Raw genomic sequence first — 23978 nt, 5'->3', positions numbered from 1 at the left:
AAGATTTACTTGTAGTAGAGATGCCAGAGACTACTTATTACATGGAAATAAACAGAAATTACTACTGTAGAATGTAAACATTTTGGAATCCTTGAAATGATGACGCTGTCAAAAATGACTACCAGTAAAATTCCAGCAAAAACTATTGAATGGATCCTGATCATCACCACGACATCATATTTTTTCTCAATGATTTTAGTATTAGAGATTTTAATGAATATTTAGCGATATTCTTTGAGTTTTCCCTTAAATAGAAGTTTGAAAAAAAAACCCATTTTCAAATGTAAATACAAGTACAAGGCCACAAAAGACAAAATGCCCAACGAGTTGGCTGAGAAAAAGAGGCCCATAACAAATATGGATATGTCATATATTTCAAAAATACAGCTACCCAATTAAAAATGCACAATTATAAAAACTAAAGACTATTATATAGGCTACATGATAAAATATTGTACAATGCCCAGAAATAATATTTATGGTTGTTTTATTCTAAGTATGGATAGCTTCTCGATTTACTCCACATGTTTATCGTATTTATTTTCAAGCGTGCCAATTGTTTTAGAACTCACTACCCCCGAGGGTAAGCTATTCCATTTATTGGCAACCCTATTAGAGAAAAATTCCCATTTTCATCATAGGTATTCAATCAGTACTCACAGTTCACAAGCATCAAATCCACTTCACTTATTTTTAAAACAAGAACTGAAATTTATTTGCTTTACGGCGACATTAAGAAATGCCTTTTTCAACGTAAATAAGAAAACCGCAAAACATAACGCAAAATACAAGATGGTAAAATGTAAATATTTTGGGTACTTTTTTTTTTCGTTTATAATCCCATGTTGATTTCACAATTTTTGTTTCTTGAAAAGGATGACGGTCGATGATCATGCGATTTGAACAGTTCTTCGTTGGGAATTTGTCCGAGAGGGAACCAAAGTCACTGACACAGAATGGAAAACCGTCTCAGATGTGATCTTCACCCACGCACTTAGATAACGTCACTGGACGATTGATTGATAGATTGATGGCTTCTTGGACGGGATTCAACATCTGCCAAGAAGCAGACTGGAACTAGGATCGGTACCGGGCACGAGCTTTGATTTTACATGTGTGTACGTACGTACGTATATAAAAAGAATAACACTGGCATTCGGTAGTCAAGATGTTTCGATGACTCTTTTTGAACCTCGTTTCTCATCAGAACTCCATGCCGTAGTAGGACGGGTAGTACCGGCTGGGAATCCTGTGTTCCCTCTGTACGACGGGTCTCGGCTTGAGTAGGCTACGGCCGTAACCGTAGGACACTGGTGCGTACAGGTCGTGGTCCAGGAGCGGTACCCTCGGGATAGTCGGAGGGTCTCTCATGATCGGCATAGGTATCGATGGAGTATAAGTCGAGAAGAAGTCGCCGTCACGTCGATTGATCTGGTGGACGGCTGGTGCGTACAGGCCGGTACCGTACCTGTAGTTGTCATTGTACATCAGCAGGAGAGGTTTACGGTATCTGTAATACATATTTGGGATTTTTTAAATCAGGAGTACTCGACAAGTAAGTCTCGAATGCTTTTCGAGTCGTGTAGAAAATCGCAATGTAGCCTTAGGTTCCGAAGTGAAACACGAAAGAGAAAAGCATCTGAGTCAGCTCCTGGATCCCCCCAAAAAAAACTTGAAGAAAAGAGACTTTTATTTTAAGAACATCCTCTTTTCTCGTCCTTGGTTGTATAAGAAGCATCATCTACAGTGGATGCGATTACCCATTGTCCCGTCACCGCTCTACATACCCGTTCACGTGTATGAGAATGGCGAAAAAAAAGGAACAAGAACAAAGACTTTAAGCTCCATTAGGTGGTAAAGGTGTCTTTTTACTTACCGAGACGGTAGGTAGGTTAGAAGGTAGGGAAAAAAAAAAGAAATAAGAAATTCGTTGCTGATGCTGCTGCTTTTTCAACAAGATCTTCTTGCCAACAACTTGGAGTTGTCTTTCTCATAAGTGCGTACGTACATACATCAACGTCATGCGAGGGAACGAACATGTGAAGAAATGTTATGAAATCTGACTCGGATGAGAGCGTGACTTTCAAGTAAACGAGAAAATATTTTTGAAATGCTAATGCTGGAGGAAGAAAACACACGGAAATATAAGAGGAGGATAACAAGACTAGTTACATCCTTATTTACAACCTAGAAGAGATGGGAAATTTTCGTCTTTTTCGTACGTTTCGATGACTTTTGGCAGGTTTTGGGGATTTCGAAATACCCAACAAGTTCTTTCTTTTCGTCGAAGATGGTATCAATTTGTCAGAACTTATGGACATGCAGGGAACGTCTGAAGCCGGAAAAGTCAAGGGGATGAAAAGTGCAGGGGCAGAAATTCATAAAAGGACACAGTGGTTAGAATTTCAGAAAAAAACCAGGGAGGCAGAAAATTAACACTTTTTGTGCGGGTGATGTGATTTTCAACTCCAACAGTGACAATGTTTTACCCTTTCGTCTAGGCGCGACACCAGTACGATATTACAACCCTCTCAAGGTCAAGATTGTTCATACTAAACGCCTTCATTTCGTTTTTGCTTTTTTTCCTCCTATTTTATATATTTTACAAACTCGAATTATAAAAAGAGAAAGGAAGAAAAAGAAAAATCAAACGCCATTTTTCTTTTTCCTTGTTTTGAAAATGTAACAAAGGATTCCACACTCGGTAATTTTCTGCAGCTGAAGAACAAGTTTTTATATTCAAGTCAGACGAGGTAGGACTAAGATCTCAGTCCAACGATGTGTCTGCCTGCAATGTGTCAAAAAGGGGGAAGAAAGGGATGTATATTTAAAAAAAGAAAAGAAAAAAAGCAATCAAGTAAATAGTACTTAATTTCGTAAATAGACGGGGTAGGGAAGTTTAAAAAAAGGGCTGGGGTAGAAATTCAGAAAAGGTCAAGGAATGGGACAGAAGTGAATCAAAAAGCCCAGAAATTCGGTAAAAGCATTTATTAATCCTTTTACGTATAGGCTTCAGACGCTGTACAATTGAAGTAGCAGAGATAAATCTCAAAAACTGGTATTATTATTAACAAATGAGAAATAAAGGGGGAAAGATTAATGGAACAGGTATCCCATAATTTCCCCTGTACATGTAAAATTTCCCCTTCACATTGCTTACTATATTTTTTTTCACTCGTAAGACCGTAGCGAGGGAGAAAAGAAGAAACGACAATGATGCTGTGAGGTAAAGGGGGAAAAACATAATTCGCTTGTAGGGTTATCAGTGAAGTATCTCGGTACGAGAAAAAGAAAGGAGGGAGAGCTCGAATATGTATTTATTTCATCTGCTCCAAGCCGAAATATTTCGTCCCTGTACGTAAAGGTGTATGATCTCAACTTCTCTCGTTTATGTTGAAGCCTAAAACATAGACATCACACACAAAATACACTGAAGTGCCAAAAGTCATGGGATACCTCTTAATATCTTGTGGGACCGTTTTTTACCCGGCGAAATGCAGCAATATTAAGAGGTATCCCATGACTTTTGGCACTTCAGTATACATCTCAAGGTGATTCAGACTTATTGTGTGGGTGACAGGTAATCGAAACGACGAATGATTTCCCCCTCCTTTCAGAAAAGGTTCTACGGGGAAGGAAATTGAAGATCATAAACTGACCGATAAGATTCAGGGCTGAAGAGCCATGGTCGAGCATGGAAAAACGTTCAAACGTTTTGTCCACATCTACCGTACATGCAGCTTGTAAACAACCCTCTGTAGAATTTCTAAAGAGTTGATGTATGCCGGAACGTGTTTTCTGAGTGTATGTGTGGCCCTAATGTATTTATGTTGCCAGAGTTTTGCGTGTTTATTGTTCCAGTGGTGTTTTTTTTTTCACATTTGTAAAAGCAAATCTGGCGTTGAGTTGTGAGTGAAGTCGATCCCATATCGAATTTATAGCTTCCACCACTACAATGGTCCATTATATTGCCTTTTGGAGATTTAGCAACCCCCCCCCCCTCCGATCCCCGGGAATCCCTGCGCATATTTTTTCAGAGCCACTGTCCTAAAAATACACAACAACGGAAGTTTGATGGAAGAAAAGTATGATAAAAACAAAACGACCACGATAAAAGCTTTGTATCATAATCATACCTTGCAAATAAAATATAATACTGTATTGAAATATAATTTCAAACCCTTCAGAAGAGGAAGCCTGTTCGTTTTATCACAAGCGGTATTGAAATATAATGGTGTGCATTCTTACAATATGTATTTTTACAAAAATGGCAATTTTTTGCCTTATTTCATCGTTATTGTTTTTCTTTATAGATCGATAAGAGAAAAACAGAATGTTCATAAAAGCGTTAATTGCTCCGGTGGAAAACCTGATGACGAGGTTCGAAAGCCAACATGGCTCACAGGATGACATAAGGACGAATGTCTTCACGATGGAGGAAGTCAATATCCATTGCCACCCGAATGACTGCTGGCTAGTGATCTCGGACAACGTGTACGACGTGACGACTTTCCTCAGTGAGGTGCGTACTATATGTGTAGTCATCTGATGAACGGGAAACCAAAAAATGAAATATGAGTTGAATAGTGGAAACGAATAGACACGAATGTAAATTCTACCGCCATTAAGAAAAAATGTGATAGTACAAGTCAAGATGAACAATTTTCGCAACTTAACCCGGGATCTCGTTACCAACTCATTCGAGAGATGTTTGCATTAACAAATTCAGAAGTCACTAAAATATGGCAACCCTGCTCACATCATGAAGAACGACAGGGAATATTTTTTCTTCTTCTTCCATATGCAATTACGGAAGGAAAAATATCTGGGTTCTTTTCCCTCTCTGACGGTATTGTATGTGTATGGGGGGAATATTTTTTCCTCTCTCACACACTCCCAGGGTTACTTTGGTCATTTTTCTCTCTCTCTTTTAGCATCAGTGGCTTGAATTACATGTTAACGTGCGCTGAACATACAAGTCGCTTGCAACCCTATGCATAGACGTAAGCAGAATTTTCTCAAGGGAGGTTTACGTTTTTTCCTGCAAAATAACACTATAATCTCGGCTTGGGGGGGGGGGGTGTTAGAATCCCCCAACCCTGCGCACGCCAATGACCCTATGTTTTATTGCAAAAACTGTTTGTCTTGACAACATAATCTCATTTCCAATCACCTCTCGTAATTTTTCGGGAGAGTTCTGAGATAACTGTCTGTAATCATTTATTAAATGCAATATCACACAGTATACAACGAGTGGAAATTGAATGAAGTTTTTTATTTATCTCAATAGCACCCCGGTGGTAGAGACATTGTGATAGAATACGCGGGAAGAGATGCTACGATAGCGTACAAAGGGGTTGGACACGCAAAAATCGAAGAACTGTTGGAAACTTTCCGCATCGGAGAATTGACGAACGTGAGTATTAACTGAATAGAATAATCCTTGTCAATTGAAAGATAATTTCCTCAAGGGGAAATGTTATCGTCTGATAGAGGTTCTCCAACGCTAGTGGTTAGCATCGACGGCAGTGCCATCTCAACCTCTTCACGATCACGGACGTAATGTTGCGTTCAAACGCGAGTGGAATAAATTCAAAAAAGTTCTCTGTGTTTTCTTTCCTCACTTTTCACCATCGCGAAGTTTTATATCTCATCAATTGTGAAGTTGCTTTTCCTTTCTATATTCCTGTTAATGATACCCCCTGATACCCCCATAAGATGTATCTTTTAATATACGTATGTAAGAGTGAAAGAGAACACGCAGGGTAAGAGTGAAAAGAGACTCTAAAAAAACCTCTCTTATCTACCTTATCTATAATGCTTTTTATTTTCATGAATTTTTTCCTCCTTGAAATAATCCAAATTTGTAGCCAAAAGCTTATACGTGAAGTCGTTAACGCATCGAACCATCCAGGCAAGGTCCGAGGGCCTCAAGAGAGAAACGAGGGGGGAGGGGGGCTCACAAAAATGAGATCTGATTGAAATTTTCAAGAGTAAGCATGTAACTTTATAGGCAAGCATTTTTATAGCCAGGTAGGGCCACAAAAAATTCATTTGGCCCGGGGATCCGTGATGCTCTTAAGATGGCCCTGATCGACGGTCCTTTGCCACGAGAGAAACTAGCTTTCAATCTAAGTTTCTATGAAGTAATTTTTTATATTTTTCAACATCGTTATAATTCTTTATACGTATATATATTTCTACTTTTTTTTCCCCAATACTTTATCTTTTATACAGAATGAAAGGATGTGGCCTGAACATACGTGTGCAAGGCCATCGTCATCAAATAAGATGTCATGAAATAATGTCCAACTAAATAAAGATGAGTCTGAATACAAAAGACTATTCTCTGCGCAGTACGCATTGTAATATGTGTTTGATAAGAGAGAACCCTTGATTTTTTCTTCTTTTTTTTTTATGGAAGAGAAAAGCATGAATTTTTGTGTTTGCCAAAAAATTGATTATTTATGAGTTTTGTATATATATATATATATATATAGAGAGAGAGAGAGAGGATGTAGGGAAAAAATGGCTCAAAGAAAACATGCCATTTTTTTTCATGTATTTATATACTCATTGTATTTCAGTATGTATATTAATTCATTGAATGTCTTGTACAGTAAAATAATAAAAAGAAACTGGAATAGCAGCGTTTATATTATTTCTTTTTTTTCCTCCTTTAACAAAATTATCGCGTGTTGGAACGGAATTAAGAATGTTGTGAGGCCCTACCCCATATCTATTTCTGTTTATTAATAAGCAGAGTGACCATATGACAGGGTTTTTTTTTCGGTTATGCTTTGTGTGTGTGTGGTTATTCCTACTTTTATAATATAGAAATGTATACTGTTTAATAAGGTCCCGAGATAAATACATCTGAAAACCCCCCCACCAGTAAAGCACCAGTTGGAAAACTTTGCAACTAATTTAATTATTTGAGAATCACTGAAAGCATTATTTTAGTGTACCGTAAACGCGGGCTGCTTTGGCTTATTATTATTTTTTACTTCGAAAATTATCTTAAAAACTACATTTAACTACTGGTAATCTTTTTTACATCGATACGCTATCTTTATATTATTCAAATGTAAATAAAAAAGTTTTTTTTTTAACTGAAGCTAATTAAAACAATAAAACATTTTAGGCTAATGTTACCTTTGTATGCAATTTTGGCCTCTACTTCACTTTTTCCTATCTTAAAGCCTTAAATGAAAAGTTAGGGTATTTTTGATCCTGAGCTGGCAATATATATATACAACTTCAATTTGTAAGACATAAGATTGTTAAATTAAAAATCTGAAAAATTATTTTTATGATCAATTATAAGTTGAAATATAAATTTTCTTTCAGAAATTAACAGGCTTTAGAGGCTTAGTTACACTGGTGAAATAAATTAAGAGAATTTGCATATTTTATCGAATTTCATGAACTGAACTGAACGTAAAACCACTGCTTTTAGACAAAAATTCAAATCTTGTACGTTAAATACGTAAGCGTACACGTGTGTGTAGGCGGAGCCAGTAGAGAAACAGGCTTTATAAGCGCGTGTAAGACGCATTTCGTTCGCTAGCACACCTCAGCGAATTTCTTGGTGTTATTTTGCAGCAATCGGTTAATTTCAAATTGTAACAGTAAAAATGAGTAACCACCAATGTTTAGATGATGGAATGAGGTGGCGAATTGTGGGGAGGCTAGAAGCAGGCCAATCTCAAGTCCAGATTTGTGGAGAGTTCAATTTAACGCCCAGCGTCGTGTGTAACTTATGGAAACAGTTCCAGGATACCGGATCCATCGAGAGAAAACCTGGGCAAGGTCGTCCAAGAGCCACGACGGCCAGAGAAGATCGCCATTATATAGACTGTTTCCAAAAGACTTCATGAGAGAGGGTTGTTTGCAAGAAGACCCGCTGTTTGCTTCCCGCTCACTTCTACGGACAGGAGAATCCGTTTATCATGGTGCAGAGAGCATAGAGATTGGAGTATGGATCAATGGGGGACCGTTCTCTTTACTGATGAGTCCCGGTTCAGCCTAAGCACCGATTCTCGCCGTACGTTCATGTGGAGAGAACCAGGGACCCGGTACCTACCCTCCAATATCCGCGAAATCGATCATTATGGCGGAGGAGGTTTAATGGTCTGGGCAGGCATCATGTTGGATGGCCGCACATCTCCATGTCTTTGAAAGAGGCACTGTGACTGGTGTGAGGTATAGGGATGAGGTCTTGGAGCCCTATGTTCGCCTTTTCAGTGGTGCAGTTGGCCCTGAGTTCATTTTAATGGACGCTAACGCGAGGCCACATAGAGCTCTTCTGCTCGACGATTTTCTAGAGAGTGAGGATATTCGCCGGATGGATTGGCCAGCCAGATCTCTAGACCTTAACCCTATAGAGCATGTCTGGGACGCTCTGGGGAGGGCAATTGCAACTCGCAACCCCCCTCCGGGAACCATCCAGGGAATGAAAACAGCGTTGCTGAACGAGTGGGACCAATTGCCACAGGAAATGATAAACTGCCTTATTTCAAGTATGAACCCCTTTTTTTGTTTATTCGGCAACCGCTGTTTCATACCTTCCGACTCCAACGAGTGTTACGCACGATCATGCGTGTGTATTACAATTATTGAATGGTCATTTGTTTTGTATTGTATCAATGTATGTACATATCAAATTTCATTAAAATCGGTATAGTAGTTCTAGAGATAGTCGGCCAAGTCTGCAAATTCTCTTAATTTCTTACACCAGTGTATTAAAAACCAAAAATCACAAATTTTGTCAACGTGACTAGCAGATGCTAGTTCTCCTCGTCGGCGCTAAATACCTTGGGATGACCTGGTTTTATACTAGCAAACGCATTTTTAAGTTTGCTTTTAATAGTCCTCCGAGGTATATCTGCAGCTTGTGCCTTTGGTTTATTTCAACAGATTCGATTGCATCTAAACACTTTTGAAAGTGGTCATTGCTGTAGTCTGCATAGCTCTGACTTCCGGGGGCTGACGTTTGTATTCACACGCCATCTTTCCAGTCTGGAAACAAAAACTTGAAACAGGATAGACATTTAAAAAAATGAACACAGTAATTCAATGCATGATCATGTTTTAAAGTGTACTCACAAACCAATAGCCAAGGGTCGCAAAAATACGAGCTACTTTGTCCCATCTAAATGTTGGGCCAAAGTGCAGGGCGTATTTTCGAAGTAACTATAGCTTAAATCAAGGGTAAAAACTCGTTTAAAACGAGTCGCAGAACACTTGAGTAATCTGGAACAGCACTGCGGGTCACATGTATGATCTATTGTGCCGCGGGCCACTTAAGCTATCTGGAATGGTGCCGAAGGCCACTCAACTGATCTGGAAGTGTGCCGCGATGATGTAAATATGCTGCGGGTCACATGAGTAATCTGTTGATGAGCCGTTAGCCACTTGATTTATATAGAATGGTGCCACAGGTCACTCAAGTGATCTGGAAGTGTGCTGAGATGATCTGTAAATATGCCGCGGTTCAATTGCATGATCTGGGACTATAGGAAATATACCGCAGGACACTAGTGATCTGAAATTGTATTGCGGCGAGTTGGTTGAGTGTTCTGGAACTGAGCCGTGGGACACTTGAGTGATCTGTAAATGTGTCGAGGGCAACTTGTGAGTGATCTGTAAATGTATAGCAGGCTGCTAGAGGGGTCTAGAAATGTGTACCAACCTCTGTCTCCCTCAAGTGACGTTAAAATGCAACGAAGGTCACTGAAGTGATCTGGAAATGTGCCAGAGCCACTAAAATTATCTATTGCTTCGAGTGACCTAAAGGATCTGGAAATGTGCCAAGAGCCACTGAAATTTTCTATAGAAATGCCACGGGCCGCCGCTTAAGTAAACCGTTAATGTGTCACGGGCCGTTTAAGTGGTATGTAAGTGTGCAATGAGTCACTAAAGTGATCTGGAAGCATGACGAAAAAGTAATCTGCAAATGTACCACGAGGCGCTGGAGATGTGAAGCAGGTCGCTCAAGTGATTTGTGAATATGTTTCGGGTCACTTAAGTGATCTGGAAAACTGCCACGAGCCAATCAAGTGATTTGAAAATCTTTCGTGGGCCACTTGTGTAGCTTAGTCATGACCCCCACATCCTGAAGCAGAGCCCCTAAGCTGGGATCTTTCACGGGTCCCTTTATGATGAATTTATACCTAGAAAAAAAAAATGATGAAAATCGCCCCGGGGCTAGAGCCTTGTCAGCCCACCCCTTGTGGGGGCCATAAGTTTAGTTATTTGTTTCGGGCCACATCAGATGACTCCGAGAACCACATTTGGCCCACAGATCATCAGTTAATCATGTATGGCGTATAGAGTCCTATAAAATAGCGAGATCCCATGAAATTCATTTTGACGTTGTTCCTATAGATACGTCCAAACAAAAACAAATTCGTGGTTTTTTTTTCCCTCCCCGACACCAATCGATAGAAGAACGAACGAAAAGGTCCGGTGTTCCAAAGATCCCCATATCAACAATCTTCACAATGGCATCCTCACCAGATTCGCGAAAGTTACGGGTCGGTTTTATGGACCTGAGTAGCACTATGTTTAGAACGGCATCCGAAGTGAGACTCGCCATCTCGAAATTGCCCGAAATGCGTCTCAAACCAGATAACATTTCTCGCGATGAGCTCATCGCTAGAACCGGAAGTCAACTAGTTGGACCATCGCGCGAGGAGAAACGTCCATCATTCATGGATCCTTATCCGCAACCCATGAGGGAACTGAAAATCAAAAATTTAAGTTCCGTCGACATCGATTGGAAGATGCTCACTCCACTCCGGCCCGAGACTGAAGAAGAAACAGCGTTTTATAACAAGTACGACTCTGAATAATTTATACTCATATATCCATGGGTGGAGGTAGATTTATGATTTTTTCGCCTGTGGGATACACAAATTTTGCTCATCTTCTCTCATTCTAGTCCAATTTTCTTGAGTACTCATTTCTCAAATTTGCCACCCTAGGTTACAGCCCGCTTAATGTAGTGTATGCCCCTATAAACACGCCTGTCTTTTGGCCACTCACATGTTCACTTTCTTGGTCATTCTTTTGGTCGCTCACTCACCCAGTCCTTCGTTCTCTAGGTCACTCCCATGCTTACACTCTCTAGATCCTTCTTTTGTTTACTCCCATGCTTGCACAAGTTTTATGTCACTCACCGGCCTAGTCCCTCGCTGTCTAGGTCACTCTCTGATCTAGTCCCCGCTCTCGAGGCTGAGGTAGTATTATTGTTTTATTGGAAAATACGAAATTTGACGCATTTCTCCCATTCTACTAATTTCCTTGATCACTCATTCCTCAAATTTGCCGCCCCTCCAAACTAGCCACCTTGGACTATAGCCCGCTAAACCCTTTGTAAATACACCTCTGTCCGTACTGCATTTTAAATAGAAGCAGTGATCGTTTATTTATTGGAGGTAGTGTAACCGAATAGGGAAGTTGTGATTTAAAACGATGTTGAAGGAAAACATCATGATGGGAAAGAAGTGACGTGCTGAATATTAATATATTGTCTGTACGAAAAAAAGCTCCCGAGGATATATTTTTAATGATTTTGTTCGTCTCTCTCGCGCCATCTGTTAATAACCGATGGCGTTAGATACTTTGGAGCGTTGTCCAATATTTGCATTCCGAGGTGTTGTTTTTTCTTGAGATTTTTCCCCCTCGTCACTTTTATTTTATGTCAACAGAAACGGAAGAAGCTGTCATCAAATTTTGTTTCGAAAATAGGAAATCCCGGATGGAAAACTTATGAGGTAATGAAAGTAGTCTTTATCTACAACAACTTTTCTTTACCGTACACGCGTAAACATTCCTCTGGGAAATTTCTAATAGTTTAGTTCATGCAAGTATGCACTGTGTGCATGCATGGCCTTAACTTGTTGCCACAGTTATGCTTGTTTCGTACTGTATTTGTGCTGCCATATGTCTTCCATATTTTGAGGTAAAAACGGCCGATACTTGAATATTCGTGTTATGTAAGTATTGTGCTAAAGGTATGCTTTCAGTCTGCGGAGAGACCTTGACAAAAGGAAGACGGGCTGGCATTCGCGCTTCGAAGTTGGAAAACCGCAGAATCCAACTTGAGCCGACCACCACAGTACCATCAAGTGGGTCCGAACCTGGATTCTAACGATACCCACACGACCGCACAGCAGTAGTCGTCCGGGGGCAGGCAATTAATGAACGCTAGAGGTTCTGCAACCGGACTTATCCGAGTTCTCTTCCAGCCCAGCTTCATGACAGAGTCTGAGTGTGTAGCTAGTGTTGTGTCTGATATTTCAGTGCTACCATCTATACTTCAAATTGTGAGTGAAGTGTAATGATTGAATATTTGTAACGTTGTAGGCCTGTTGCTCTACGTGACGAGACTTTTTAATGGGGTGATCGGCTCGCAAGTCGCCCAGGGGCGGCCTAAGGCAAAATTTTCACCAGTGCGAAAAATCTTTTTGTCATCCCCTACAGCGTATAAGCCCAGCACCTCATAGAGATAGAAGGCCTCTGCAGTCTGCTTGTGACGTCAGTAAGTAGTCCATTTTCCCTGAGAATATTCAGGGAAAAAAAAGTCCCTGCTCGTGCCAGTATCATCGTTGTGTGGAAAAGAAATGATCGGGCTCAGAATTGGCGATTTCCATGAACCACATCCAATCACTATGCGGTATTTGTGAGCCAATCAGGAAGATTCTACGCCAAAATAAGAAGAAACGAAATAGGAAGCTGTGTTTCAAAATGTGGCAAACTTGCTAGGTAGTCTGAATGACGTTTATGGCAGAGGCCTTCTATCTCTAGGAGGTGCTGATAAGCCGCAGTTCTTGTAAGGGGGGGGGGGGAAATCCTGGAATTTTCTTTGCAGCTTTTTAGCCTTTTAGATTTTTTTTTCGGTAGGAGATTGTTGATTTCCACAGACCCTTCCCCCTCAGTAGAGAGCAGGCAGACCTACAACATGATATTGCACTTGTATAACAACAACTTACAAAGGCCTAATGACTCATGAATAAGCAGCAAAATACCGAATAGTGATCACGCTTGGGACTCGGATACACACAGTATTTTCTTCAACGTCTTCATATACATTATTCATAACCAAGTATGTTCTTCATTAACTAAATGCCTTTCTACAACCTGGTTGTTGAAATTTTTTGTCTATCCTGCATAGATTTCAAGATAGCTCAAAAGTTCGTAAATTATCCATCAGGTGGCATTCCGACAGTTCTTAACATTTGGCGTGTACTCGTATAGCTATACCACTACACTATTTTTATGATTCTATCTGCCATATTTCAGGAGCTATTGAAGATTATATGAAATTTCCAATGTTCTTTATTTTCTTGAATGTTTATCAGTTTTGCTGCAGAGCATCCCAAATGATTCTTAGAGAATGAAAATGACTAAGAGGCTGCGCATGTCACTGTACACAAGATCTTCAAGTGGTCACAACTTTTGTATGGATGAGGATAGAGCGATGGAAGTGTCTAGGTATACTAAATCAGACACGCGCTACATGAAAATAATGACCAAAATGCCACCTGGTGGAACTTTTTCACCGTGTCTTGACAAATCAACATGCTTTGAACAAAATTTAAAGCTTAAATTTATGAATTTATATTTATTGAGATGAAAATATAAAGCTTGCTCAGAACCTGTGTGCAAAGACTATCAAAATTTTTAATCTATTTCTTTCAATCATCGATGTCTGAAAAATGTTCCTTCAAATGTTAAGGGGTAAATTTCTTTGGATATAGAATTGAGTTAAAAATTTAACTAATTTGCATTTTTTGACTGTAAATCGCTAAATGCTATTTATTTTGAGATGTGAAAGTAGCGGTCGGTTGCAAAACTAAATAAGTAAAGAAATCAGTTTCAAAAGCAGATAAATCCCATAGCTTAGTTGCAAAACCAAATGGTTCCAAAAGAAAAGATTTTTTTCCCTTAAAGTAATATTTATAGAGCTAAAATTTGCGGTCAAGACCTGAGTATAAATTTCTAAAAAAAAAAAAAAGAAATGAAATTCTTTTATAAATAATGTAATTATTTTTTGTTTCTCCTGAAAAATTTGTCAAAAGTGATCTACCTGGTTTTGAAACTCGACGGCTTATATGAAGAAGGGTGGCTGGGGAGGAAAACCTGCTATTCTCATCTTTTCTTCCACTCGATTTCCTAAATGCTAAATGAAGATACCGGTTTCAGAGATGAATCCCTGGTACTCTTAACATTTTAATTCTGTAAATATGCACACATAACTATGCAGTAGCAGTCACTGTATAGATAGGCTAGATCCCTGTGTTCAAAATTATATTCAGTACACATGTAATATAAAAATGAGTAAATATTGTTTTCTTATCTATGCATCTTTCAAATTTGTTACAAGCCTGTATTGACATGGATTGACATTTATAGATGCAGGTGGGTAGTGCTACAAGATATGCATATTGTTGCCTATCCATAAAATTCTGAGACACTAAAACAAAACTAGATTGTTCATGTGTTTTCAAAATTAATGCTCTGTGATGAAATTTTCCTCTAAAAGGTTTTCCATGAAGCAAAAAGCTCGTGAACCTCTGAGCTATATCAGAGTTAACTAAAGGTCCACAGATCTCCTCGAATGTTTGCGAAAAAATTTTTTTTGGGGGCATGTGCTTGGATGAGAAAACAATTAATTCACTTTTATATTTCAGTACGTGTGTACTGAAAATAGTTCTGAACAGGGTTCCGTGGAACACAAGATTAGGGACCTATTCAGTGGCTACTACTGCATAGTTATGTGCACATACTTACAGAATAAAAAGGTTCGTAGACTTAGCTGACACTTCATAGTATGTTTTAGTGTCATTGGTGCTTGATAGGCAATGCAGCGAACATAACGAAAATTAAGTCTGGGAACTTTTTGTACAGATGACAAATGGTAGAGATAACGTTTTTTTTCTTTTAAATAAAATCTAACCGCCGTACTAAACTATAAAAACTGAGATATGTTCAATCGTAATTGCTAAATCTTTGATAATAAATTCATTTAACCTCCATTTCAGACTGGTACGTTTGGACAAGTTGACTCAAAAATCATTAGCTGATACGGGTTATCATCCAGCATCGGATAGTCATGATTTCGAACAGTTCAATTACGACTATTTTACCTTGTGCAGAGAAACAGACAAGACAGATGAAAATTCAAAAGAGGATGCAGTTCAAATTGATGAGAATAGCATTAAATTGGCCGAGACCAATCGAAAGCTCAGTCAGACCTCTGTGGTGACAGATGAGGATTCTCAGATCACCCAAGATATAATTCCCCAAAAGATTAGGACCATTAAATTGAAAAGAAAGAAAAAAAAGAAAAAGAAGGCTAGGAAAAAAAAGAAGCTTAAGAAGAAGAAATTGCAAGTTTTTAATAAGAAAATTGGTCCTGGGCTTCAAACTTTGAAAAAATCAAGTAGTAAGTTGTCCCGAAAGAAATCCGGCATTTGCACTAAAAAAAGTGGCATGAATGTAATAACACAAACAAAATGTTCACAGAAAACTTCTCCCACTCATACAAAATCTAGCTCTGTCAAGAAGACAAAAAAGAAGAAACCAGTTAGAAGCAAGAACAAATGATTATTTCATTCAAAACAGATTGACTTTAAAGGAAATCCTTCATCTTTCAATAACAAAATTATCTTCATATTCTATCAAACATTCATTTCTTGCTCGGCAGAACTCATGTAAAAGGTTTGCCATTATCTCCAACGCATCATTATAAGGCACTCTTTGCACAATAGAGATAAATTAGTGTTAATCTGTATCAGCATTTGCACAAAGGCGGAGATCGACTTGAAGGTCTTGGGGAGGGGAGTTATTTGAGACTCAATGAACTTTCATATTACAAAAATCCATATCCATTTACATGCAATATATATTACCAGTTATAGGTTTGTGAAATTCAAAACAGCTGAGCAGGGGTGTCAGACAGCGGTTCCAGACTTGTGGGTGACCAGATAGAGCTTCACATAGGAAATTTTGATTTCTGGAATTAATTCTGAATGATGCACCAAATTTATCATCATAGTAATTATAGCGGATATTTATGATCATCAATAATTCTGATAGATTACATTTACTGGAATCTTGGATATTTGATAGAAACACTTTTATATGATGTATGTTACAAAAGAAATTGTGCATTAAATTTGTGAAAATGCTGTCTATGAATTCTTCTTTATCTAATTCAGAACCTAACATCTACAATATTATGACATCAAGATCTTGATATCTACAAACAATAGGCTTCTGATTATTTACAGACAGTTTATTTGCAGGTGTTTCAAAGATTACATATTCTCAAGTATGTTTCTCATTAACTAAATACCTTTCTATAACCTGGTAGTTGAAATTTTTTTCTGTCTATCTAGTTTAGATTTCAAGATAACACAAAAGTTTCTGAATTCCCTACCACGACATTCTAACCTTTCTGATCATTTGGCATATACTCGTATTGCTATACCACTACATTACTTTCATGATTCTATCAGCCATATTTCTAGAATTACCATAAACTGAGGTGACTTTGCGTCACTTTTTGAGGTTTTTCCTTGATATTTCCCCTAATAATTTGCCTCAGCTGCTGGGGATTTTACTAATTTTACTAAAGGTAGCCTCACATCTCAGCTTTTGATTTCTGGTTTAAAAGAAAAAAATGTATGATGACAAGGGACTGAGAGGGAATTTTTTTCACGGCACAAACTCACCCTTTGGGGGGTAGACTAAGCCAACACTTTTTCTCACCTATAACTTCCCAGAAACAAGTCGTGGCATGTCATATTGCACCCAATTTTATTGAATTCCAAATGTTAACTTTACTAGGAACCCTTTGAAAAAATTATTTTTGCCTAAAATAAGGTCATTTTTGAATTTTTAAATAAAAAGGTCTCTGAAACCTTAAAAAAAGTTTATAGACATTTTTAAGTAACCAAAAACTTTTCACTTTTTTTGGAACATTTTAATTTGCTGAAACACAAACAAGAATAAAGGCGGCTCAAAACTTGAAAATATAAGGCTCTTCTTAAAAAATAACACTGTATATTATATAACATTAATTTCTTCAAATCCACTAGAAACTTGTTGTCATTGCTAATTGGGTGAGGTTTCATGATTTTCATTATGATTTGGCTCCTCGGATACTAAATTTCATCGGCTGAGTCAGGCCAGGAGTAAAATTTGCCAACTTTCTTCATGGCCCTTGCATACACCTCCCAATATGATCAAAATTGGTGAGCATCTGCTTGTTTCTTTTATCACACGAAGACCCTCTTCAAGTATTTCATTTGAGTAATTGCGGTAGGGTTGTCCACCCAGCTTCCGCCGGTGCTTGCGAACCACTACTTTAACAATAAAAATAACAAACTAGTGAAAAAAAGGGCAAAAACTCTGGAAAAACAGGCAGCACAAAGTCGCCACCTGAATCCCCATTTTTTTTTATCATATTTCTACCAAAAAGACAGTATTTTTACAATTCAAATAGGTATTTCTAATAATAACTTCTAGATAGAAATATTAGCTTACCTACTTTCCACGAAACACACACTAGCTGCAGCAGGAGAGGTTTAAACGCGCTTGAAAATTTTCATATAAATCCCAATATAACCCAAAAAATCCTCCAGGCAACAGCTGACAGGAGATGATGCAATAAATGCGTCAGTGAGTCACCTACAGCTCCTGCATCAGCATGAACAATCTTCAAAAACTGATGGTTCATCCATATGCTCCGAGGAAGCACTTGAGTTCTGAAATCTGAATGGCACATAGTCTGTGCCTTGGCACAAAGCCACCCAAGTTTATGGTATTCAAGATTATATGAAATTTCTAAATGTTCTTTTATTATCTTAAATATTTACCATTTTTGCTCCCGAGCATCCCAAATGATTTTTAGAGGGAAGAAAAAAATTGTTAGAAAATGATTGTAAGAGGCTGAGAAAGTGTCAACGTATACTAAATCAGACATGCACTACATGAAAATAACGACCAAAATGTCACCTGGTGGAAAATTCTTGAACTTTTCACCTTGTCTTGACAAATCTCAATGTGCTTTGAACAAAATTACAGCTTAAATTTTTGAATTTCTATTTAATGAGATGAAAATATAGAGCAAGCTCAGAAAGTGTACACTGACTATCAAAATTTTTAATAGTCAATGCCATCTACACTACTACTTCTACTTTCAACCATCGATGTCTCAGAAAATTTTCCTCAAATTTTATAGGATGGATTTCTTTGTATAAAATTAAGAGTTACAAATTCAACCAATTCGCATTGTTTGACTGTAAAGCTGATAATTTTCCATACATAACTTCAAGTCTGAAATGCTCCATTTTTTAAAATTTCATTACTCTTTTGGACACTCTAAACCTCTTCGCATACAAGAGCACGATATCTCAGCCTAGAGTAGATGGTAGAAATACAGGGTTACAGCATAAATGAATGACATGGTTTTAAAAATTCAAATTTTCAAGCTATTACACATAATATAATCAGTGATACATAGAAATAAAGAAAAACATTCTGAGTTCTTTTTTCAGTCACAAATGTTCGATGTGTGAGCTTTTCGTAACATGACAAACATCTAATCTGTAATCAAGTTCATTCCGCAAATTTTAGTTTTACACAGTCAATGGTTTAAAAAATACTTTGAAATTCAGAACTAATGCGTTAAGTTTTCTCATTGAGTTCATTTAAGTTCATTATTGTTTTCGGCAATGCGGTTTATAAACAATTACAAAAGCACTCAATGAACTTGAAAAATTCATCACAGTAATATATTTGAACCATTTTTTAAACCATTGACTGTGTAAAACAGCAAAATGTGTGGAATGAACTTCATTGCAGATTAGATGTTTGTCATTTTATGAAAAGTTCACACGTCAAATATTTGTGACTGAAAAAGACTTTGTTTTTGATCATTGATCATTTTTGTTGCATCACGGTCATTTTGTGCACACAAGGTCTAATTAGAAAGGGACCTACAATTCATTGTAGATTCTGAACGGCAGCCTTTTTTTTAATACTCATTGAGAGGTTGGTGCTCTAACCCCTCGATGTGGGACTCCCTGCAGTAACAATCTTTTCCTGGGGTCATGTCACCATTTCTGTTGTACCCCTGTTTCAGAAAAGTCTCTGACAGGTATCAAACTCTGGACACCTCTAAGCATCCTTTGGTACTTGAGGTGTGTATCTTATCAACCTGCGCTACCACGCCCTAAGAACTTGGAAAGTTTTTCTTTATTTTCATGTATCACTGATTATTAGGGCTCAGATTTTTATGACCTAAAGATGAAATGTCATCGCTGATCGGTTAAAAAATCTAAGAAATTTAGGTTTTTATAACCTACTAGGAACAACATTTCATTTTTAGTTCATAAATGTTAGGCCACTATTAATTAGGTGTAATATTTTTGAAAATATTAATTTAAATTGTGCCATTCATTTATGCTAACCCTCTACATTCAAGTTTCCTTCCTTTCAAGTCTACTGTACATCAACACATTTTTAAATCTTTTTTTTTTTAAACTTTTCCCAGGGCATATTGACACAATTACACGAACATCAAGAATTTTGTACTGCGTCATTTCTTATTCACCATGACGATCTGGCACCAGGGATTTGCCAGAATTTGATATAAAATATTTTGTTAATAATTAGATTCAAAACACAATGATAAAAAACCAAACCATATTAATCCACTTTTAAGATTATTTTATACCTATTTACATCGCATAATGATCTACACTGCATCGAAGAAAAGGAGCATAGTAAATTACATTTAAATTTAAAGTGCAATCAATAGTCCTTTGATCAGTATAGTTTATAAATCAGCTCGAACTCCAAAACCAGGGCCGGGAGGAGGTTCGGTCAAGGATGTGAGGCCACCAGCAGGCTCTGAAGCAAATCTTCCATTTCTGGGACCAGCCTTAGGCTCTTTCCCAGCTTTCAAGTCATTCAGGATCTCGTCAACATCCTCTAAACTCAAATCTTCATAGTAATTATCGTTAATCTGGATCATAGGAGCATTAACACAAGCTCCGAGACACTCCACAACAGTCAATGTGAACTGTCCATCTTTTGTTGTCTCCCCTTCTTTGATGCCAAGATTTTTCTTGCAACGATCCAGAACGTCTTCAGCATCTCGCAGCATGCAGGGAGTGGTTGTGCAAACTTGCACATGATACTTACCAACAGGTTCTCGGTTGAACATTGTGTAAAAAGTAGCAACCTCATACACTCGCATCCTTGGCATTTCCAGCATGTCCGCCACATAGTGCATAACGGATATCGGCACCCAACCAATTTGACGTTGGGCCAGATCGAGAAGGGGTATAACTGCTGCAGATTTATGACCCTCTGGATATATTGATATTATTGACTGAGCCCTTTTTAAGTTTTCTGGAGTGAATTCAAAAGGTATATCTGGATTGTTGTCAGCAGAATCTCGATGTACAAATAGTTTATCACTCTGGAGGGCAAATGATCCATGAATATTGCGGGCCATTGCCTTTGGTGGAACATTTCTAAACACTTGGCTAGCTTGGGTGATGATCCTGACCAACTTGAACATTTTTCAACTTTTCTATTCTGAAATTTTGAAAAAAAAAGAAAAGAAATTAAGTACGAGGTTTTTGTTCATAAAGTATCTGAATATAATTTTTCATGCATAAACCAATGAAGCTAGGAAGGCGTGGTTTGATGCCTATATGTAAGCAATCCAAGTGTGCATGCTTGAATTTTTTTCTGCTGGCAGGCAGGGCTGTCTCAAGAACATCATTGGCCCCCAGGCCAATTTGTCTTTCTGAGGCCCTACCTGGAAAATTCTCGAAAATTTCAATTAGTTCTCATTTTTGTGAGGCCCCCTTCTTTTGAGGCCCGGGTGGGCCCATGCGTTAAGACGGCACTGCTGGCAGGAGTTGCCAGTCGCCAGCAGACAGCAATGAATGAGTAAGTGTAAGTGAGTGACACTTCCATTTTTGACAAAACAGCAGGGAAAAACTTAAGCAACACTGCAGCACTAAATTTTGCGTGAAGCTTGGAGATTCCAAAGTGGAAACAATCTGCAAGATTCAACAGACTTTCAGACATGATGGAATGGGAGCCACACCAATAAAGAATGAAGCATGTTCTGGAAGGCCTACCACATCCAGAAATGAGATCGTTATTGACCAAGTGAGGACTTGTGATGCAGAATCAGTGGATCACAATCACAGAACTTGCAAATGAGATGAACATTAGCATTGGATGCTTCGTATCCTTTCATTTCATTTTGACAGATGATTTGGTTTTCGGGAGATGCAGTGTCAAAATCATGGTGACCGTCTTCTTCTACTCCAATAGCGTGGTTCATCATGCTTGGCAGCTCCATCACAATTAATGCAGCAGCGTTGTTCAAGTTTTTCCTGCAATTTTGTTACAAACGAAAATGTGATGAGCTCACTTACACTTCATCACTCATCAGCGGTCTGTTGGTGACTGGCAGCTTTTGCAGGCAAAAAGAAATTCAAGCATGAGTACAGATGTGTACACAGAGGGGCATAGGGAGCCCGTTCCCTCTCCCAGCTTCGCGAGCCGCTATTATTGCCATCTTGATGCACCTGAACCGCATTTGGATTAAATTACCTAAAATGTAAGCATATTTTCTGTGCAGTTATTATTTCACTAAACAGGCTAAAGCCCTAATAGACAAAGAAAACAGTAAACTTCAATCAGAAACGGCAAGCCTAGAGAAAATAAAGGTTTCTAAGGTGACTTTTCGAGCATTCTATATATATATATATATATATAACACTCAAAACCTCATTTATATGAGCGTCATACAAGTGACCCCCCCCCCACAACATTTTGAATAAATTTATCCCTATGCCACATTTCACACCATGCACCGACCAGGCTCTATCGACCATTGTCAATTTTAGCCATTTATGCTATGCCATTTCATTTCATGCCGTGCACCGCCCAAGCTCTATCGACCACTGTCAATTTTACCCATTGCCCAAGATGAAGGGAGCTGGGCGGTGTCGTGTGCTTTATTATGCATATAAAATACATGAACATGAATATAGAAACACATTAAAAAATATATATATAGATTTTTAAATATTTCTATTATACAATATACAATTTATTCTGATGAGCTCTTCTGATGTATTTTTAGCTCTATTGAACTTGAGCTCTTTGTCTTTCTTTGTGGCCAAGCGCCAGGTCCTGAACCATGTTTTCTCTCATTGGCTTGTTGGCTCGGGAGAGCCCTCCGCCATGGCCAGGCCAGGTCCTGGACCACTTCTTCCCTCGTTGATGCCATTTTTCATTTTCAAACCGAACACAACTCAGGTCTATCACCACCTATAGGCGATTTACTACCTAGTGAGTTGTGCCGGAAGTGTAACTGTGTGTGTGCCTAATAGTCTGAGTGTGCATTAAGTTTTGTGTATGATTTTTCATTGCTGCCATCTATATTTCAAAAGTGAAGTGAGTGATGTGTTGATTGAATTACATTTGTACTGTTTGTAGGTCTGTTGCTCTCTGTGGTGAGACTTTTTAAAGGGGAGATGGGCTTGCATTTGCACCTTGAAGATGGGAACCACAGAAAGCGAACTTCAGCAGACCACCACTGCGGGACCTCGCGACGCGAGTCAGTCACTATGACCACTCGACCACCACAGCGGCGGCTTGTTTATGCCAGTCATCCTGTATATACAGAACTAAAGCTCATATGCAGAAGTGGGAGGGGTGCATTACATTGTATATTCATTAATTATTTGGCATGGCCCTCACAAAATTTATTGGGTGTGGGCAGGGCCGCAACTAGATATTTTGTTACCCGGGGCAAACCGGCATTTTGGCGCCTCTTGTAATATAGAAGCAGTTAAAGGGTGAATTCGGCGCCCCCTTCTGGTTCAACGCCAGGGGCACCAGTCCCAGCTGCTCCCCCCCCTAGTTGCGGCCCTGGGTGAGGGGCTCGGTCTCAGCCTACCCCAGGTTCGCCGCTTATGATATATATAACAGCAGTGAATTGCAATACACATAAAAAAAATCTCTAGAAATCAATTCATATTTAATAGATAAATTCAATAATTAAGTAATATTACTTAGAGATCACTGTGTATATATATAAATACTATAAATCATTGTGTATATCCTACAGAGAGAGATTACTACACTTGAAAATCATTCGGTTCATCATCCTATATTATGAATAAACATAATTAAATTTGAACTGAGCATTAGAAAGCTCAATTTCCCATGGTTTTAAAAGCAATTTTTCATTTGAATAATAATACATTTAATAAACTTATTAACTAACCTTTACCCAGCAATGTTATTGTTAAGTTCAAGTTTGATTATCCTGCCATTCAAGGAGAAGCTGATAAACAAACATGAAATTTAGTAATTAAAATGCCATGACATAAATATTCATCATTTTCTTAATATTTATTTCGTTTATACGAATTCTTTTATTTTGAAAATTAAACTTTTTTTTAAAAAAAAATCGTTTTTAAAGCGAAATGATTTCACTGACAGTCGATGCCCATATTTTTGAAAAACCTGGACATTTGATTGATGCAACGTATTTCACTTTGTTATAAGAAATTTGTGCTTTAGAAATTATAAAATAATCTTTCAAAAAGTTTAAAAAATAAGTATTTTTACTCTAATTGTGAAATAATTGAACATTTAATAAAAGTATCAATTCTGTCCCGTAAAATACGAATCATATGGTCACGTTATACTCACATCGCTTTTTCATGATGGGGCATTTTGTAAAAATATAGTATCAATTTTTAAAACTGATTTTTTTTCTGTATTTTCCCTTAAAAAATACATAAATAAATTCTAAGAGCTTTTTAAAAGCTTTTCCTTAAAAAAAAACAACAAAACTTTGATATGAAAAAAACAATTGAATATAACTGCATTATATTGCTTGTTGCATGCTCCTTCAA

At 38.0% G+C, this 23978-nt stretch overlaps 3 protein-coding genes across 3 annotated transcripts in view; 2 read left to right on the top strand and 1 right to left on the bottom strand.

Annotated features, from left to right (window-relative positions):
* The window catches only part of LOC149078543 (cytochrome b5-like), a 39959-nt gene extending 33310 nt beyond the window's left edge, over window positions 1-6649 (top strand). Inside the window, exons 3-5 of the mRNA XM_089240494.1 lie at window positions 4314-4522; window positions 5291-5416; window positions 6238-6649. Of these exons, the coding sequence (XP_089096620.1) occupies window positions 4334-4522; window positions 5291-5416; window positions 6238-6300 (378 nt within the window). The 5' untranslated portion in view covers window positions 4314-4333 and the 3' untranslated portion in view covers window positions 6301-6649. The remainder of the gene's footprint in view (window positions 1-4313; window positions 4523-5290; window positions 5417-6237) is intronic.
* A 3867-nt stretch (window positions 6650-10516) lies between these two features.
* Window positions 10517-16117, top strand: LOC149078542 (uncharacterized). Its single transcript, XM_089240493.1, has 2 exons — window positions 10517-10840; window positions 15051-16117. The coding sequence occupies exons 1-2, from the start codon at window positions 10548-10550 to the stop codon at window positions 15613-15615; spliced, it is 858 nt and encodes a 285-aa protein (XP_089096619.1). The 5' UTR covers window positions 10517-10547; the 3' UTR covers window positions 15616-16117.
* Window positions 16118-19729: 3612 nt separating this feature from the next.
* ND-24 (NADH dehydrogenase ubiquinone) lies at window positions 19730-23400 on the bottom strand. Its single transcript, XM_089240654.1, has 2 exons — window positions 23342-23400; window positions 19730-20622 (listed from the first exon to the last, which is right to left on the bottom strand). Exon 2 carries the CDS (start codon window positions 20603-20605, stop codon window positions 19856-19858), a length of 750 nt encoding a protein of 249 aa, XP_089096780.1. The 5' UTR covers window positions 20606-20622; window positions 23342-23400; the 3' UTR covers window positions 19730-19855.
* Between the last annotated feature and the right edge of the window lie 578 nt (window positions 23401-23978).

This window comes from Pholcus phalangioides, unplaced genomic scaffold, assembly GCF_987345545.1.
Source record: "Pholcus phalangioides strain wild (caught in Gottingen) unplaced genomic scaffold, Ppha-v1.0 ptg000013l_1, whole genome shotgun sequence".
Taxonomy (NCBI): domain Eukaryota; kingdom Metazoa; phylum Arthropoda; class Arachnida; order Araneae; family Pholcidae; genus Pholcus; species Pholcus phalangioides.
This window is presented reverse-complemented; position numbering and strand designations above follow the sequence as displayed.